Raw genomic sequence first — 18,813 nt, 5'->3', positions numbered from 1 at the left:
GCCGCGCTCCCGCCGCCACCTCCTGGCCTCTCTCCCTTCCCTGCCGCCGCCGCGCGCGCGCGCTCCACCGCCCAATCAACCGCCGGCCCCCGCCGCTCGCGGCCGCCCCTCGGCCAATCAGCGCCGAGCGGGGCGGGGCGGGGCTGCCGTTCCCGCTTAACGGCGCCGGTGGGTGCGCGAGCGCGCGGGGGGGTGGGGCCGGACCGGGCCGGGCCGCGCCGCGCTCCTTGTCCGTACGTGCGCGGGCGGGGCGGGGCGGGGCCAGGGGCGGTGGCGGCGCATGCGCGTCGGGGCGGGGCGGCCCCGCGGCGATCCGGGATGTCGGGCCGGCTCCTGGTGACGTAGCGGGAAGGGCCGCGTCAGATCCCCCCCCCCCTCCGCCCGCCGCTGTCCCCCGGCACGGCACGGGACCCTCCGCACCTCCTCAGGCTGCCCCCCGCCATGGGCAGAGCCGCGGCGGTGGGAACGGGCAGGGCGTCCAGAGCCGCCGCTGGGAATGTGCCAGGCCCTGCCGCCGCGTGAGCACCGGCACCCGCAGCGTTGTCCGTGCCCGCCCCGGGCCGAGCCGTGAGTGTGGCGTCCGCTGGGCCGCCCCTGCCCCGGGAGGGAGAGGGCGGGAGCTCTGCCCGCCGGGAGGGGGGTCCTATCTCCGGTGGACGGCGTGGGGGGGCGGGAAGGGGTCTGGCGCGGTACCGGGATCCCGTGCTCACCTCCCCGTCCTGCGGGGCTCTCTCTCCCGGCAGGGCGGCGGGTGCCATGAGTAGCAGCTGCGCGTCCCCCGCCGCCGCCCGCCGCCGCCTGCAGCGCCGGGATCGATAGAGGCGGGGGCTGCGGACGCGCCATGGCCGGCAGCGGCTACACGGACCTGCGGGAGAAGCTCAAGTCCATGATGCCCTACCGGGACGGCCACAAAGGCGGCGGCGGCAGCCTCCCGCGGGAGCCCCCCGAGCCTCCGTACGACCGCAAGCGGCGGCACCAGGAGGACTCCGGCTCCGAGCCCAGCGACTACGAGGAGCAGAAGGAGGAGGAGGAAGCTCGGAAAGTCAAGAGCGGCATCCGCCAGCTTCGGCTCTTCAGCGCCGAGGAGTGCGCCAAGATTGAGGCGCGCATCGAGGACGTGGTGTCCCGGGCGGAGAAGGGGCTCTACAAGGAGCACACGGTGGATCGGGCACCGCTGCGGAACAAGTATTTTTTCGGGGAAGGCTACACCTACGGGTCTCAGCTGCAGCGGCGAGGCCCTGGCCAGGAGCGCCTGTACCCGCGTGGGGAGGTGGACGCCATCCCCGAGTGGGTGCACGACTTGGTGATCAGGAAGCTGGTGGAGCATCGGGTGATCCCCGAGGGCTTTGTGAACAGTGCCGTCATCAACGACTACCAGCCGGGGGGCTGCATTGTCTCCCACGTGGACCCCATCCATATCTTTGAGAGGCCCATCGTCTCCGTGTCCTTCTTCAGCGACTCGGCGCTCTGCTTCGGGTGTAAATTCCAGTTCAAGCCCATCAGGGTGTCGGAGCCCGTTCTCTTCCTGCCGGTGAAGAGGGGGAGCGTCACGGTGCTCAGGTAACGCCCGCGTTGCCGAGGCTCCGCTGAGGAGCCGGGGGCCCGGTTGTGTAACCGGATCACGAGGCGCACGGATGCGCGCCCCGACGGCGCCTCGGGCTTCATCTGCCTCGGCTGAAGGCACTCGGGGCTTTGCTGTGGTGCAAGGGGTGAAGCGGGGATTTAGGGGAGTCCTGCCTTCGTGGTGGGTGCCCCCTCCACGGGGCTTGAGGTGAATGCCGGTGGGAGCGTGGCAGCTGGCGGAGCCGAGCTAACCGTTGAGTTTCTGTAAGTGGTTAAAATAACACGTTGAGACACAAAATGGATCCTTTGCCCAAGAGTGGTCACAGCGGAGCAGCTGGTAGGGACTGGGCTCCTGGGTCTATTCTTAGCTAACCTGACCTTAATCGTGGAGAGGAGGTGTGAATGGCCTCGTCTTCCCAGTCTGTAAACTGGGAATGCTGAACCCTCCTCTGCCCGGTGAGGATCGGGAGACCGGAGTGCAGAGCCCCGCGTGATTGTCACTTGGAAGTGCAGCGGGTCAGGGGCACAGGAAAGGACTCTGCGTGTGTTGAGGAAGAGCCCTGGAAGGTGGAATGACCTGCCCAAGGTCACGCACTTGGTCGGCGGTAAAGCTGGGATTGGCACCGGGAAACGTTTCCTTCCTAATCCCACTGCCTCCCTGTATGGGCTGGGAGGGGGAGCAGACAGGTGAGGGGACAGGCAGGTAAGGGGGATAGGAAGGGCTGGATTATAGGGATCCCGCTGGTGTCCAGCTCCTGGGGAGGGCAGCTCAAAGCTTGGCCCTGGGACTGCCAGTCCCTTTTGTCCCTGAAGGTCAGAGTGCTCCCTGCCTGGAGCAGGGATCACCGGGACTCTGCCAGCAGTGCTACCAGCTGTATCCTCGTTCGGGGGGGTGGTGTTTTTGGACTGGTGAAGGTCCAGGCTGGTTTTCCGGGCTCTCAGGCCGTAACACAATCCCTTGCTTTGGCTTGTAAATTGATCGCCGAAGGGTTCGGGGAGGAATCTTTTCCCCCCCACAAACACACGGCCTCCTTGACTGGTACATCAATATTAAATGCTGAGATCTCGCGTAGCTTTTATCTTGGAAAAGCTGCACAAACATTAACTAATCCTTGCTGTACCTCGGCGTTAGGTAACTTGTGTGGATTAGCCAGAGATGAGGGAGGCTGCAGAGGGAGTCAGGAACGGCGCTGAGGACATTTTCTCGTTCTCTGGTGGTTTGACAGGGCTCAGGGGGCAGAGGTCAGGGTGATTTTGTGAAATGGGCCCCAGGGGAACCCATCCTGCCATGTATCTTTTTACTGCAGAGCAAGCTCCATCCCCAGGGATGGAGACTGCTGGGTGTGAGGCTGTTGTTCTGCTTCCTGACTTCTCTGAGATACCAGGAGGGAAACTTTCTACCCTAATTTTCCTGCTTCTGATGCAAACCCCTCTGGTGTCTTTCCTCGTCAGGCCTGGATAAATAGTTGTCCCTCCTTTTACAGCCAGAGGCTTTCTTTTTTAAGGAAAGTGAGAGTTTTATCCTGCTTGGGAGCATTCTGGCAGAGCTGCTAATTCAGGGTCAGCCTCAAGTCTTGCAGTCAAAGCCTCTTGAAAAACTCTGGAGGATCTACAGTGGAGGATGGTGGGAGGAAGAAGAGATGCTTTCTCTGTTCTAGGACCAGAGAATGATGTTTTCTTGTTCCAGACCCTTGCTCTTCCTTCAAAACTGCTGGGAAGAGGTTGCTGGCTTGGGACTCATGGAATTGGAGTGAGGTGTCTCCAAGAGGTGTTTGAGTTGTTGGCCAGTACCACTCAGGTGGTGTAATCAGTTTGTTAATGTGGCTGAAGCAATCCTACAAAAACCCAATGAAGATATCTTAAGATATCTTTTCCCTCCAAATCCAAAGGCTGCTTTCTGACCCACCCACTTCAGTTTGATCAAGGTCAGATGTTCTGCCTTCCAGCAAATAATAGACTTTAAAACAGGGATTATTTCAAATTTGGTACAGCAGTTAGCAGGTACTTTACACTCACTTAAGAGAGATTCTGCCAAAGTAACTGTTCTGTGTTGATAGGATGCTGGCTGGAATCAATTCCTTGCCTTCCAGCAGATCTCCAGGATCCTGGCTGGAATCAATTCCTTGCCTCCCAGCAGGTGTCATCTCCTGGTCTCCCATCTAACCCCAGCAGTTAGGAGGAGAAGGAGGGGTGCTGGTCGTGCTCAGGGGAGTGTCACCAAATCCAGCCCTTGGTCATAGCTAAGTCAATTCCCCAAACTTGGCATTTTCTCCTCTGGGTAAACAGCTGCTGGAGGCAGTTGCCCTGGAGATGGGGAACGGGCACAGATAGAGGTGGCATGCTTGTAATGTCTGGGATTCAGATCCTGCTGGGTCAGTGGCTGCTCCTGGCGTGCAGCCTTTCCGGGGAAGCCGGGGTAGCCACGTGTGTTCAGGGGCTGTGTGGAAGTCACGAGGATCTAAAGGAAGTTCTCAAGCTGGATTCCTCTCTTTGACCCCACAGCACTCTCAGGCTGCCCCCAGACTGCCCCTGTTCTGTTCCTGCTCCTAATTTAATAGCTGCCAACACAGTAGGGATTTTTGTAGAGGGGCTTTCCCCATTTCCCTTACTTGACTTTGTTTGCCTGCCCTGAAGCAGGATGTGTTTGCCAATACTGAACGTGCCTCAGACTCCTTGGAAAGTTTTCAGACTTCAAATGACAGGTGAGGTGGAACAAGATTCACGTGGCTGGGCTGTGCCCCTCTGCCAGAAGGCAAAGGCTGAGCCAGCCCATGAGCTGATAATGAGCCCTTCCCTCTTCTAGCAAGGCCCTTTCTCCTCTCCTTTCACATCTGCACGGAAAATTTGCTCCTGTAGGTTTTGAGATCTAGAAGATGACCCCCTCCAGTCCCCTCTTCTCCCACAGCCCTGGGAAGCAGGTACTCCTGCAGGTTTGTCCCAGTGGCAGCCAGGCCAGGAGGAAGCATCAGCTCGGTGTGTGCTGCTGGATCCCAGTCCTGTGACCCATCAGCTCCCTGAGGAGGGGGTTGCTCACCTCATCACGTTTGTGGGTTTTTCATATTTTAACAATAATTTTGTGAGCATCAATTGATAGGAGCAGTGGGGGGAGAGATGGAGGAATTTGCCTTTTCATCTGGGGAGCATGCGCTTTGAGAATGCTTGGGCTGGGAAAAAGGGAGGAAGCAGGGGGTGTATGAAACCAGCTGGGATGGGGGGGTTCCAGGTGGATCCCTGCCCTGCAGCTGCTGTCATAGGAGACAAATCTCAGCACTGGAACTACCAGGTATGTTGTCTGAGCACTGGAAATAGTGCAACTGGAGGGAGGAAAGGCACAGGTAACATCTCCCAAGTTCCCAGAGCTTGTGCCATAAGGGCTTCCCTCCCACAGCTGGAGAGTGCTCCAGGTCGTCTCCTGGCTGTTTGTAACAGCAGGGGAACGCTGTGATGTGTGTCCCTCCTGTGCCTGATGGAAGCATAATCAGAGTAGGCTGGAGTCGCTGGAGGATGAGCCTCCTTCCTTCCCAGCTGGAGGAATCTCTCTGCAGCTGTCTGCTCCAAAATAGCCTGATCCCTCAGAACAGGCTGTTGGTGCAGAGGAAGTTCCACGTGTGCCAGTGGTGATGAGGCAGAGATTTATTCAAGCTTTTCTTGTTGCAGTCTGTAGAACTTCAAGGCTTCCTTTCTGGTGATGTTTGCACAAAAAACAAACCACTTTTATCTCCGTGTGAATCAGTTCTGGCTCGGCAGCAGCTCTTCTAGATGGAAAAAAAAGAGACTCAGGAAAGAGTTTGGGATCTAAGGTTGACAGGTTGGTTTGGAGTTGGGGTCTGGTTTTGGGGTAGTGTGTGGAAAATATCAGCACTTCCCCATGTTCTTCTGGAAAATACTCTGGGGTTGAGATGTCACACTCAAGTCTTCTCATGGGCAGGAATTTATTATTTTCCTTCCCTGGTTACTTTGGATTTGTTCTCTGGGCAAGAAATCTTTGAGTATCTCACCCTTGATATCATTATTGGTGTTCTTCTTCAGGGTCTGCCTGTTCACCCATCCTCAGGGTGTGCAAGGTTGGGCAGTGGGTGAGAAGTTTATGCTGGCAGCACAAGTATAACACAACCAAATAATAATTTTCTTTCCTTTCTCTGCCTGTGCAGAGGCACACCATCACTATATATGATACAGCACAAACAAAGTTTTTTCCATACCAGTTTGACACTGGGGTCAGACTGGTGTGACCCCTTAGAGCCTCAGACTGGAGTGGTGGGACTGTTCGATGCTGCCCATGTGCATCTGGGACCACAAACTTCCTGCTGCCACTCTGGAAGTGATATGGAAAGGGGGATCCTGCCTGGGGAAGGAGTGAAAAGGAACATCCAGGCTGATGCCTTATGATGGAGAGTGCAAGTCTGGAATCAGACTTTTCCATGGTGCTCAGGGTGCTGCTGAGGATGCGGAGTTGAATGCTAAATGTAGGTGATATTCATGAATTCACTGGAGCTTGACGTGGAGATTGCAGGAACATAATAGAACATCATCATAAGCCTTGGGGGTTATGAACATTGTTGTGTTCTGCAGTGCCTGGAGCACAGTGGGGATGGACACCACCCCTGCTTTAACTGGTCAGACTTCTAGCTCTCCTGGCAGAGCAGTAAATCTGTGTGTGAGGAGTGTTTCTGGGTGAGTGGGTGGGTTATCTAACCAGATCAAGGAAACCCGGTCCTGTCCCCAGAGAAGAACTGCATGTGTGAGCTCTGTTCTCTGCTCAGGGTGTCCTGAGTAACCTGCCAGCCCCTGACCCTACCAGCAGTGGCACAGAAAAACCTTGTGGGGACACTGGCCCTGGTGATTTCTGCTTCAGGTTGGGTGTGCAGACTTGAGCAGCCTTTGCCCAAGTGCTTTCCAAGGTGTTCCTGCCTTTGTTGGGTGTTTCAGGAAGCTCTGGAGATGTTTAGGTTCTCTTTTACCTTTCCTGGACTCTAGAAGGCTCTCAGTGAGCTGACACTCTCCATACTGCAGGTAGAGGGCAGGCCCCACCACTGGGATCTGCTGGCTGACAGCCTTGGAGTGCTGTGGATGTGCACAGGAGGTGCTCCCAGCATGGTTTGTGTGTCAGAGCAGGTGTGGTGGCCCCTCTCCATGGACCCACCATGGTTTCACCTGCTGTGCTGGGCACAGAGTCCACCTGAAAACAGAAGCAGCCATGAGGAAATGCTAGAGTGTGTTGTGGGAAGCTGGGGCTGTCCTTGGCCATGGCTTTTCTCCAACCTGCTGAAAAATTTGGAGTATCTTGAGTCAAACACTCATGCTGACAACAGCTACTGCTAGAGCCTGGGTTTTCCTCAGCCCAGGGAGCTGTTTCACCCTGTTACAGGGAGGTTTCAGAGAAGTGCAGCTTGGTTTGCAGGTTTGAATTTACAGGTTACCCCATGAGTACTGGGTTAGGGGTGGTGATGGTCTTGTTCTGGCTGAGGATGTGCCATTTGATGGGGAGGGTGATGAGGTGTCTGTGCTCAGGGAAAAGGGGTGAGAGGCTCAGCTCTCACCATGACTGTGCCCCTCTGTTGACTAAACCCCCCCTGGATATGTTACATGTTTGGGTCTGGGTGTGCTGCACATCTGAGCTGTGAGAGATGGCTTTTCTCACAGGCATGTTTGAGATGATGCTTTGGAGGAATGTACTAATTTTTTTCCCCTGTTGCTTTCAAATTTCTTCATAAATTAATAGTCTGAATCTACAGTTTTGCATTTCTACATGTTTTAGTTCACAGTGGTGGAGCAGGTGGCAGTTTCCTCTGGGTTATGCTGAAAAATTGAGTCATGAAACCCCCCCAAAAACCCCCTGACTGTCCTCATTCTTTCCCGATGTTTGTTCTTTCCTGTAAGTCTAGCTCCTGTGTACCTGAGGGGTGGTGTTTGGAAGAGGAATTCCTGGTGGAAGTTAGGAAGTACTGGCCAAACTGAGTTGTTGAGGCTGGAAACCACTTTCTGCTTCTGCCTGGCATCTCCCTGATGGTGGCTTTTTGTTTTTGTTGTCAGTGGGTATGCGGCCGACGAAATCACACACTGCATTCGACCACAGGACATCAAGGAGAGGAGAGCTGTCATCATCCTCCGAAAGTAAGTGTTGAAGCCCTCCAGACAGAAAGATAAACGTGGATGTGGAATCATGATAGTTAAACACTTGAAAACTACCTTGCTTGTTAATTTGCTGGCTTGATTACACTTTGATTAGGTGTCACTCTGATGCTCGCTCATGTCTTGCTGTACCTGGCAGTGGAAGTGGCTGGAACCTGTTCCTGCAGGGTTCATCACTTCTTGGCTCTGTGAAGCAGCACTTCATTGTCATGTCAGGGATTGCAAGCCCTGCTGGTGCCCAGACTGGGTTTCCATGGCTCCAAACACCTGGGATATCAAACTCTGTTGTTTTGGGCTGTGTGTTCAGGTCTGGTTCTCTGGTCTGATACCCATGTGTGTGAATTACCTGGATGGTCTTTTGAAGTTGATGCTTGTGATGAAGAATGTCCTAGGAAGCAGAGAAAGCTTTCTTGGTATCATGGCTTTTGTTTCCTGGGGTGAGAGGAAGACACTGGCTTTGGAGGGAAACATGTAGAGAGTTCAATGCTCATTACAGAGCTTGTCCTTGGAGTCTGTGTTGGGAAGCCAAGCTTCTTAAGCTGTTTTAGAAAGGGGCTTCCTGTTCTCGAAGAGGAACATGGCATCTTGATGGCATTTCATCAATCGGTGCTTGTTCCTAAAGCTCTTAAGAAAATGGAGAAAAAATAAACTAACCCCACCTCAAAGTCCCCTGGTAAAACCTTTTCTGCCTAGAGATGTCCTCTCTCCTCAGTACCTTCTACTAGGAGACCCAGAAATGTGACTGCCACACATTGACCTCTGCTGACTGTGCCTCTGAAGGTGTTAGCAGTAATTCTGCAGTCAAGAAGCATTTTTGTAAATGAAAATACATAACTTTGAGTCCTGTAAACCCAGCCAAAAACGTGGGCATTGGTGGTTGTGGCCCAGGCTGGCATAAGGCTCACAGGCAAGCGGTCTGGATTCAGACAGGATGAGCTTTTGGATGGCTTAGTTGGTTTCAAAACAAGTCTGGCAACATTATGAGGATATGGCATAGAGCCAGTGGAGTGGAGTTGGACATCTGGTTAGAGAAACCCGTGGAATGAAGGCAGGAAAAACAGCAGCCCTGGGGCATTAGCCAAGCAAAATCAGCCCAGACCCAGGGAGGCAGGATGAGATGTGGCAGGAGATAGAGTGGGATGAAAGGCAGGCTGTAGCCAAACCACCCCACAGCTGGGTATGGCCACGTGAGGTTTGGGGAGAGAGGCTGTGATAAGAACTTACAGCTGGTGTGTTCATGGTGATGGAACAGCCAGGGAAAAGCAGCACAAGTGCTGACAAGGAGGCATCTCCAAGTCTTGTAGCTGCTTTGATTGGACTTTGGGAAAGAGAAGCTGCCTGTCCTAGGTTGTGGAGCAGTTGCCTGGAAAAGACAGACTCAGATAAATAAACTAAAGGTGCCCAAACTGGTGCAGGTATCAAATGTACCTGTTTAAACTGGCTCTGCCTCTTGCTTTCTCTGGCCTTGGTAAGCTCAGCATGTTGGGTTGTTTCAGTCAAGCCTGGCTGCCTTCAAAGTGCATCTGGGCAAGAAGGGACCTTAAACCTCACCTCGTTCCAACCTCTGCCATGGGCAAGGACACCTTCCACTAGACCAGGTTGCTCAGAGGTTGTTCAACCTGTGCTTCTCTGGGCAACCTGTGCCAGTGCTTCACTGCTCTCCGAGTAAAGGATTTCTCTCTAATATCTGAATCTTCCCTCTTTTAGTTTAAAACTCTTCCCTCTTGTCTTATGACCATCTCCCCATGTAAAATGTTGCTCTCTGTGTTTTTTATAAGTCCCCTTAAAGTCCTGTGAGGAGCAGTGAGGTCTCCCTGGTTGTACCCAGGTGACCTGGTGTGTTCCAGCTGAAGGTACAGAGCCTGTAGCTCTGCTGGCTTTGTTTGCTCATCCACCATGCTTTTTGGGGCCCAGTTTGCTTCATGTCAGAGCAGAAGTGTCTCTGCCTATCAGACAGAGCAGATAAAACCACACCAGGATTTTTCTCTTGAGGAAAGCATAAATCCCTTGGTAATTATTTCTGCGTAGCCTCTTCTACTGTGGTGAATCAGTGGCAATATTTGCCAAAGGCTTTGCTGTGATTGCTGGCAAATAGATTTTATTAATTACTGCTTATCCTCGGTTGGGGCAGCCACCTCCCCGTGTCCCCTGCGTGTCCCTGTGCCACGGATCATGGCACCAATGCCATTCCTGATCCCTGGATCCCTGGGATCATGCAACTTTGCCTGGAACAGGGTGTTGTGCAACCAGGAAAACAGCTGCTTCCGCTGCTGGCCTGTGAGCGCGAGAGGCTCAGGAGCAGCCAGCAGCCTTGTAAAACTCCTCTTCCTCTTTTTCATGGTGAGGATCAGCCCTGAGCTTTCCTGATCAGATCAGTTGGATCATCCCAGTTAGAGCTGGGATATTTAGCTCTGAATTCTGCCAGAGCCTGCTGGGTCCCAGACGTTTGAGTCTGGCTCTGCTCTTGTCTCTGCTCCGAGTGTATTTTCACTGACAGCAGTGGGGTTTTGCAGGATTCTCCAGAGCAGTGTGGTTACCAAGCAGGTCATAAACACTTCAGTACTCAGTGTTTCCTGTGTGTTGGATCACAGGGCTGCTGGGAGCCAGTGGAGTTTGGAAGTGCTTTGTGCCAGAGAAGGGGAGGAATGAATAAAATAAAATAAATCTCAGTTTATGAGATGCTGGGAGAGGTAATGTAGGAGGTGGGTATAGAAATGAGACCTATTGAACCAGGTCTTGAAAGCAGTTTTAGAGGCTTTTGCTGGCGTTCTGCTTTCACTCTCATAAATAGAGTTTCTCTATTTAAGGTAGGTAGGTACATCGTTCTCCATTTTAGTGTCACCTCTCCTTGTACCTGCCCAGAGAGATCATGGCTGGTGTTCCCTTGCAGTGTATCAGGGGTTGGTTTGTTTCAATTGCAGCCCCACAGCTGGGGTTGTATTTGAGAGGTATTTAAACCACCTCACTTGTCATGGGCAGGATCTGCAAGGCCTTTGGTGTTCAGGCTGGACTGGGTCCAGCCCTGGAGCTGAGAACAACTCAGGTTGACAGTGTGGACTAGCACAGGCTCCAGCCTGGCAGCTGCCTGTGGAAGTGTTCCTTGTTTCTGGCATGCTGGGCAAACTTAGGCTGCCATGGCCAGCTTTGCCTGTGCCAGGCTGGCATCACCCTGATTAGCTGAAGAGGCTCTCCCTGATGGCCGAGAACCTTGGCCAGCTGGACATGTTTCCTAAATGGAAGTTTAGATTGGGATTCTCCTGTGGAAACCTCCCTCAAGAGCTAAAGTTCAGCACTGGAGAGCAAGTAGTGGCTCTCCCCCTTCCTTTTTTTGCTGCCTCCTCCACCTGTGCATGGCTAGAGTCCTGTGACAGTTCTCTTTTGGAATGAGCTGTGCTTGCTTTCCAGCACAGCCTGAGTGTGTGCAGAGCTGCTGGAAGGGATGTGGTGCAGCTTCTGTTTGCTACACCTTCTCCTGACTGGTACTTCATTCAACTCTTTGCACCTCTTAGTCAAGCTGAGGAACACCTGACCCCTGGAGATCCGTGGGCAGGAGGGAGTTTCCAGGTGGAAGCAGTTATTACTGTTGCAGGTGATGGTGCTTTTGCAGGTGATGATGCTTTTGCAGGGCATTTCCCACCCAGGTGGCTTAACTGGAGCAGTGAGTTATTGCCAAGTGATTTCACGGGATTTCACAGCTGCTCCAGCACCTCTGCTGCTTATCCCACAGTTGGGGTTGCAGTGAACCCAGCACCTTTTGCATTTACTTTGTGCTTGTGTGTCCCTAAGCCAAGGCAGGATAAAAGGGAATGCCTTCAAACTGCCAGAGAGTATGTTTAAATTGGATATAAGAAAAAAATGCTTTCTTGTGAGGGTGCTGAGGCCCTGCCCAGAGAAGTTACAGCTGCCCCGTCATTGAAAGTGCCCAAGGCTAAAGTGGACAGGGCTTGGAGCAGTCTGGTCTAGTGGAAGGTATTCCTGCCTGTGGCAGTGTGTTGGAAATGAGATGATCTTTAACATCCCTTCCAACTTAAACCATTCTGTGATTCTCTGAAGCTTTTGGTACCACAAAGCTGCAGCTTGTTGTGCTGTGGAGTGTGGTATTCCTGCCTCTCCTCCCAAGCTCTGTGGTTGGGGTGGAGAGTTCTGCTTCAACACTGGTAATTCTATAGAAACTCCTTGCAAATTTTCTTCTCTTTAATCATTTGCAGAACAAGACTAGATGCACCTCGATTGGAAACAAAATCCCTGAGTAGCTCTGTGTTGCCACCAGGTTATAACTCTGACCGCCTGTCGGGAAGCAACCGGGACCAGATCCTGAAACCAAAGCGGTCCCATCGCAAAGCAGATCCTGATGCTGCCCACAGGTAGGATCATTTCTCCTAAGAGCAATGGTTGGGATGGTGTCAGTGAATCAGTGCATAGCTGAGGTCCCTGGCCTCAGAACGTAATTAAAACCATTCTGATTTGCACCTGCTAGGTGCTTTCTGCAATACCCTGATCTGTTTTATCAGAATGAGCTCTTTATATGTTCTTCCCAGACTTGTGGAGGCTGAGCTCTGGCTGTAAGCAGCTTACATTGTTTATCCTGTGAGTGGCATAATGAAGAAGCAATAGATTTGGCTGGCTTTTGATAATGCAGTCGTTCAGAACAATAGTTTCCCTGCAGCTAATCATTTTTGACCTCTATTGCCAAGCAACCTGTGCAGCTGCGTTAAACTATATTATGAAAGCAGTCCTGGGAGGGAACGTGAGGGTTTGCTATCTGGGAAAGGTTAAGGACTTCTTGGGAAGCTTTTCAGTCCTGTTTTGATTTCAGAGCTCCGTGTGTGTATTTTTGTGTGAGAAACCAGACTGTGTGGATGTTTAAGCCTGACCTTCAGGGAAGCTCCTTGCTGAGGTTTCAGACAAGCTTGAGCTCTGCAGCAAGGCTTCCCTTAAACCCCTTGGTGTGAGCACACTGATGGCTGTGAGTGATAGCCAGTCTACCAGCTGTCCTGCATATTCCAATTCCAAAGCTTCCTGAGGATCCAGATGGCATTCTCTGCACAGTGGGTACAGCCCAAAAGTTGATTTGGTCACAGGGCTTGGCTGCCGTGCGGTCCCAGCCCTGTTTGAACCTGTCCTGGAGGGAGGGGGGTAGGGATGGTTTTGTGAGCTGTGTTCATTCACCTGGACACAGGCTGGGAAGGTGGATGAAGATCTGAGGCTGGGCTGCAGATGCAGCTTCCCTGGGAGCACGCAGAGGGCTGGTGTCCGATTAGAGGAGCGATCATGCAGGACAAATGTGCACATCCATCAGAGCTGGTTTTCAGCCTGATGTGACCTTATCAGGCTGTGGGGGATGGCTTGCATAGGCTCCTGCAGCAGATGGGTGTGAAAAACATGTTTTTCTCTTTCTCTGGCCTCAGAGACTCTGGTATAACAGGTAATTCTCATAGGTATCACGGTGGGATCTCTCAGGGACCACTCGGATAAAGTAAGTGATGTGTGCAGCCCACCAACCCTGCTAGAAAGTGGTCAGAGGCAGCTCTGCTGAAATAACAATTACACTGTGCTAATATTTGAGATTTTTGGAGCTGTGGTTTGATCCTGCACCATAAGGAGCTCAGCTCTGTGCTCTAAACTCTGCTGCAGTACAGACAGACCCCTCTGCCCAAGGGATTTTTCTTGGGGCCAAGAGCTGCAAATTAAAAAATAGAGGTGACCGGAAGTGTTCCTGCTGGACGTAAAGGCCAAAGCTTGCTTTGGGAAAGGAAAGAACTGGCCCATCATAGCAAAGTTCTCAGCTCCCCTTGGGAGGTGCAACTTGGTGATCTGTTCCTGCTCTGCCAAGTACCCAGTGCTGGGAAAACAGGCAAAGCTATCACAGCAGGTAACCTGCAGGTAACATGCGGGAGGAGTGCCTGGATCCCTTTCTGGTGTGCTCTCATTCCTGTTCTCTCCCTCTCCACAGGCCACGGATTCTAGAAATGGATAAGGAGGAGAACAGGCGCTCAGTCCTCTTACCAAAACATAGAAGACGGAGCAACTTCAGCTCTGAGAACTATTGGCGAAGGTCTTACGAGTACACAGAGGACTGTGATGAGGAAGAGGAGGATGGCAGCCCTGCCAGGAAAGTCAAAATGAGGCGACACTGAGGATTGCACTTCCCAGGCTCCTGGAGCTGATGAGATTGGCCTCCAGTCTGTGAAAACTTTCTCCTCCCTCTGGCTATCTTCCATCTAGCTTCAGTTTTGGTTTTTCCTTTCAGGCTGAAGAGTAAACAGGAAGGATTTGGTTTTATGAATGGAGGAATGTTGAGACATACGTGAGGATGGAACATGTCCAGTGCACATGGTGTCCTGAGTCATGGGTCAAACAGGCATCTCTCCCTTAGGAAGCAGATAAAGTTATGCCAGGTTGTCTGTTGGGATTTCTTTTGAAAACACCAAAAAGTTCAACTGTTTCAAGAATTGTATTTTTGTTTGGTTGGTTAATTTTTTTTTTTTTTTTTTTTTTTTTTTGCTTTATCACTTTTCCTTTCCAGACGTTCTAAATATGATGTTTGACCCCAGGAGCTGAAATTCTGTGGTGGGCTCATATTCCTTGTTTCCCCAAAGGGCTCCTTGGTCCCTTGGTCTTTTCTTACCTGGTGGTTGTCGGGTCTGTTTGAAGGGTGCCCTGCAGTAACTGGAAGTTTGAAACTTTGCAGACCCCTCTTGCTGCGATCGATTTCAAAGGGTTTAGGACATTTCTGTTGCACTTTAGTGTTTTAAATGCCGTAGGTTTCCTTTCCAGACCCTTTTCCCAAGCCAGCGTGGGCTCACAGCCCTGTGTCCCTGCACTGCCCTCTCCAAGAAGAATGTACTAGAGCTCTGGTTTCTCAGTGCTGGTCTGACTGGGGCTGTGCTGTGGTTGAGGAGGAAGGAAGCTGGTCCAGCATTTTCCTGAGATCCATATTGGAATCTCAGGGCTGCTGAGTGAGGGATCACACTGAGCACGTGCTGCTTCCCAGAGCTGGGGATAGCAAAGAGGAGTAGGAGACGCTGTGCTTGTGAGGGCTTGTGCCTTGGGACCCCTGTGAAGAGCCCTTCTCCACTGCCCCTTCCAGGTGGAGAGAGCTGAGTTGGTGCAGCATTCCTGGTCCCATCCCAAGGGACCAGCTGCACTCTCAGGGAGCAGAAACAGGAGCTGTTTTGGCCTTGGGGGAGCCAAGCAGCTCTGTCCCCTCCGAGGCTGGCTCTGGGAGCGGGGACACTGCAGGGTTCAAGTTTGGCCCCAGTTCAGTGCATGCAGCACTGAAGTTGCCTGCTTTCTCCTGGCTTATTCCTGCCTGTGTTCCTGGGGTAGGGAGTTTTCTGGTTGCTCCAGGAAATGCTGAGAAGAATCAGGCATTCAGCCCTGTGGAGTTGTGTTAGAGCATCTGCCATCATCATCCTCTTCTCCCACCTGGTTTGCATTAGCCCAGACCAAAGCCTTGGTGTTTGCAAAGTTTGGGGCCCAACGCCATATTTAGAGCTGTACTTTTATGAAAACTTCCTCCAGTTGATTCTTTGAACCCAAGTGTTGGCAGTTGTAAGGAGTAGTCTTATTTTTAAATTTTTACTGCTTTGCCCTCCCTCCAGTTGTAGTTTTTCTTAGTGTTGTGTCCCCCATACACTTCATGGTCTGCACGCTTGGCAATAAAAAGATGTAATATATTTTGAAACCCGTTTGCTGCTGTCTTGGGGGGGGCTCCTGGTATAAAGCAACCACCTAGGCGTTGTTCCCTGCACCATTGGTCGAGGACATTTGCTGACATCGGGATCCCACTGTCCTTTCCCTTCCCTGCTGATTTTCACCTGGTGTTGGGGTTCTGCTCAGGCTGGATCTGCTCAGTGCTGGCCTGTGGAGGTGTTGGTCAGGTTCCACAGTGCCTGTCTCTGATTATCCAATGGTTTTCCTGGTGAGAGCCCCCACTGGCTCTGTGCTGAGACACAGCCTCTGAAGGAACATGTTTTGCCAGTCCAGTGATCCAAAAGTTTGTGTTTCTGCCACTTGTAAGACCTTGAAAATGCTGTTTTCAGACCACATGTAGCATTTGAAGCGATGTTCCTCATCCTCCCAGCTTTCTGCTGTGAATCCAGGCCAGCTCTTGGCTACAAACCCCATGTTCTGGAAAGCTTGGCATTCCCCTGATAGCAAAACTGCATGCAGGGAGCAGAGATCCCTTCTCCTGCTGATGGCTTTGTCTTTCTGGATCCATCCTGGCCATGCCCCATGCCCGTTGTGCTGCTGGGCTCTGCTGTGGGTGCAGATAGTGACAGAGGTTGCTTCCAGAGGTCTTTGCTCTCCCCTTCTGGCTCCCACTTTTATCCCTACCTCTCCAATATGATGTTGACTCAGAATGAAGCTGAAGCAGCCAGCCTTTCCCCAGCTGCTTCCCAGAGCAGGACTTAATGGGATGAGGCTGTGGCTCTGTCTCTGGACATCCTGAGGTCTTACCTCTAGCCTGGTCCCAGCCATCAACTCATCCCAATCCTTGTGCAGGCTGTACGTGTGCAAGTTTCCTTTCCCAGCTTGTTTTGGTATTCCTGCATGTCCTGTTCAGGAGCTTTTTTCCCTCCTTCCCTCTTCCCATCCATTCAATGGGTCAGAACTGGCAGCCATGGCAGTGGGGGGACAGCAGGAGCTCCTCTCCAGCCACGATCTGCTCTTGGTTTTTAACCTGACTGGTTGGGGCTTGGCACCTTGGAGAAAGAAGGGAGCAGGATGCAGGTGGGCAGAACCCGCAGCATCCCTCAGGAGAGGAGTCCCCAGCGTGCAGGCAGGACCATCTTCGCACTTGTACAGACATTTTCTATAGACACGGATGTATATGTGTAGATAACATGGTTTTTTAACTCTTTTGCACTGAACAACATCAGAGTGAAACCTGGATTCAAAACTAGAAGACATTTTTCACATGGATCCAGAGGTCTGGATCCTTCCTGTAACCTGTCTGGTTGAAACTGTGGCTCAGAATTCCTGGTTTTCTCTGTTGGGCTCCACACAGGCATCAGGTCAGGCTGGTGGCATGGAGCAGGGAGTGGGGTGAACTCCAGTTTGGAGGCAAAACTTCTCCCATCTGCCCCCCAGGCTGGGCTCATGCACAGCCCTGACCCCGTTGGCTTTGTTGTGTGTCTGATCTGGTTGTGTGGTCCAGCCTCTCCATCCACCCACAGCGTGTACGTGCTCAGCCCCAATCTGGGAGCTACATCCAGTGTGACAATCCATGTGCCCACAGCCCAGACCAGGAGAACTGTCTTTCCTAAGGAAGGGGGAAGAAGGCGGGGTTCATCCCTGCTTTTCTGTAAAGAACAGGAGGAATTTGGGTTACTGTTACCGTATCTCGAGAAGGGTCAGTGGTGGAATTATTCAAGCCCATGGATCAAAACAGCTGCTAGGCTTTGAGGAGGGCTCTAGGAAGGGGTAGGGGGCTGGGGTCTAGACCCCCACCAGCAGCAAAGAGTTTTTACCTGCCAAAAGTGTTCCCTTTCCTTGTTGGGAGGAGAAACATTCAGCTGAGAAATGTCTCTGCTCCTTCCCCTGCCCACACTTAGAAGTTCTGGCTGACTTTAATTTTTGTTTTTTAAAAGATTCTAATTTTTTTTGTTACCAATAAAAATAAAAATTAAAAAAAAAAATAAAGAAAGTGGCAATATTTTTTTCTGTAAGCTTTTCCTAGGAAAAAGCGTGGTTTGTAACAAAGTTGTACAGTTCTGAAGTTTGAGATACGAGAAGTACTGTGTGAAACGCTGTAAATGGGGCAGAGATTATTTTATGTACAGTCTGACATGGGGGAATCTTTTAATTCCGGTTGATTCTTAGGAAGAATTTGGTTCTTCACTGTCAGGGTTTGGAATTTCATGGTTTCATTTTTTTTTCTTGTATAGATTGCTGCATTAATTGAATAAAAGCAGAAAGCATCACTTGGCCTGGCTGTGTGGTATTACTGGGGGACAGAATGTGCCTTGATTCCCCCTGGCAGGAATGAGGTGGTTGGGAGCAGGGAACTGGTTCTAAATAAAGGGAGTCACCAGCTCCCTGGAGACAGGGTGGCCAAATGTGGTGGCTGTGCTTCCTGAGCTGTCCTAGAAAGCAGGGACAGGGATCTTTGCCTTCCTCCTCTTCCTGCCAGCATCCTGTGCTTCAGCCTTGCGGTGAGCCCCCCATCCTCCTGCAAGAGGGAGATGGTGGGATGGGTGTGAGGTAACAGAGGTCTTCTCCCTCTCTTCTTTCTTTCCTGCTCTTCTCCCTTCTCTCTCTTATCTTCCTCTCACCCTCCTCCTGTTTGTCATCTCCTCTCCCTCTTCTCTTCATGCCTCTTTATCTCTTATTCTCTTCTGCCTCTCCTCCCCTTTTCACTACCCCCTTCTTGCTCCTCTTTGTTCTCCTTCTTCCTCCTCTGAATTCTTCCTCCTTTTCTGCCTCCTCAGAGCAGACCCACATGTGGCACCAGCCTCTCCACCCTCATTCCCCAGAGCTGTCCCTGCGGTCCAGGCCCCTCCTGAACCATCCATGACCCCACACCCCATCACGGGGGCATCTTTCCCTGCTCCCCCCCAGGCTGTTTTCCACCCCAAAACCCTGCGTCACCCCGGTGCCACATCTCGGCAGGGCCGGGGTTAGTCAGCAGGGAGGGGAAGCCATGCCCTGCCCGGGGTGAGTCACCCCAAAACTGGGTGCAGGCTAGGTTGCTCCCCCTCCCACCTTGGGATGATGCCATGGGGAGAGTGGGGAACAACATTCTCAGGGCCCTGGCGGGAATAATGAGTCGCCAGCCGGGAATGAGCCTCAAATGCTAATTCTGTGAGCCAGCAGGATGCTCCAGGCCTGGTAGCCGGGGCGCCGCCATGTTGATGCACCCCATGGCTGTGGGGCACACGATGAGATCCTGAATTCACGACACCTCATGTTTGCAGGGCTTTGTGACCACGATGAGCAGGCTTTGGGTGTCCTCACTGTCCCTAACTATGCCCACAAGGGGGAAAAACACCGAAAGGAGAGGATTTTAAAAATAACATAAATAAATCCAGCGCAGAGGGCGTTGAGTTTTAGGACTACATCTCCAATCGGCCACCGCGGCGGCGCAGGCGCAGCACGACTGGGCGGGGCCGC

At 52.3% G+C, this 18,813-nt stretch overlaps 1 protein-coding gene across 2 annotated transcripts; it reads left to right on the top strand.

Annotated features, from left to right (window-relative positions):
* The first annotated feature begins 331 nt into the window (after positions 1-331).
* ALKBH5 (alkB homolog 5, RNA demethylase) lies at positions 332-17,624 on the top strand. Of its 2 annotated transcripts, XM_062503484.1 has the most exons (5): positions 332-567; positions 744-1,560; positions 7,597-7,677; positions 11,904-12,059; positions 13,649-17,624. In XM_062503484.1, exons 2-5 carry the CDS (start codon positions 842-844, stop codon positions 13,830-13,832), a joined length of 1,140 nt encoding a protein of 379 aa, XP_062359468.1. In that variant the 5' UTR covers positions 332-567; positions 744-841; the 3' UTR covers positions 13,833-17,624. The 2 variants fall into 2 exon arrangements, with proteins under 2 accessions (XP_062359468.1, XP_062359469.1); XM_062503485.1 differs by lacking the exon at positions 7,597-7,677.
* The last annotated feature ends 1,189 nt before the right edge of the window (positions 17,625-18,813 follow it).

This window comes from Cinclus cinclus, chromosome 16 (genome assembly GCF_963662255.1).
Source record: "Cinclus cinclus chromosome 16, bCinCin1.1, whole genome shotgun sequence".
In the NCBI taxonomy this organism is placed as follows: domain Eukaryota; kingdom Metazoa; phylum Chordata; class Aves; order Passeriformes; family Cinclidae; genus Cinclus; species Cinclus cinclus.
The sequence above is the reverse complement of the archived record's forward strand: the minus strand, read 5'-3'. Positions and strand labels throughout refer to the sequence as shown.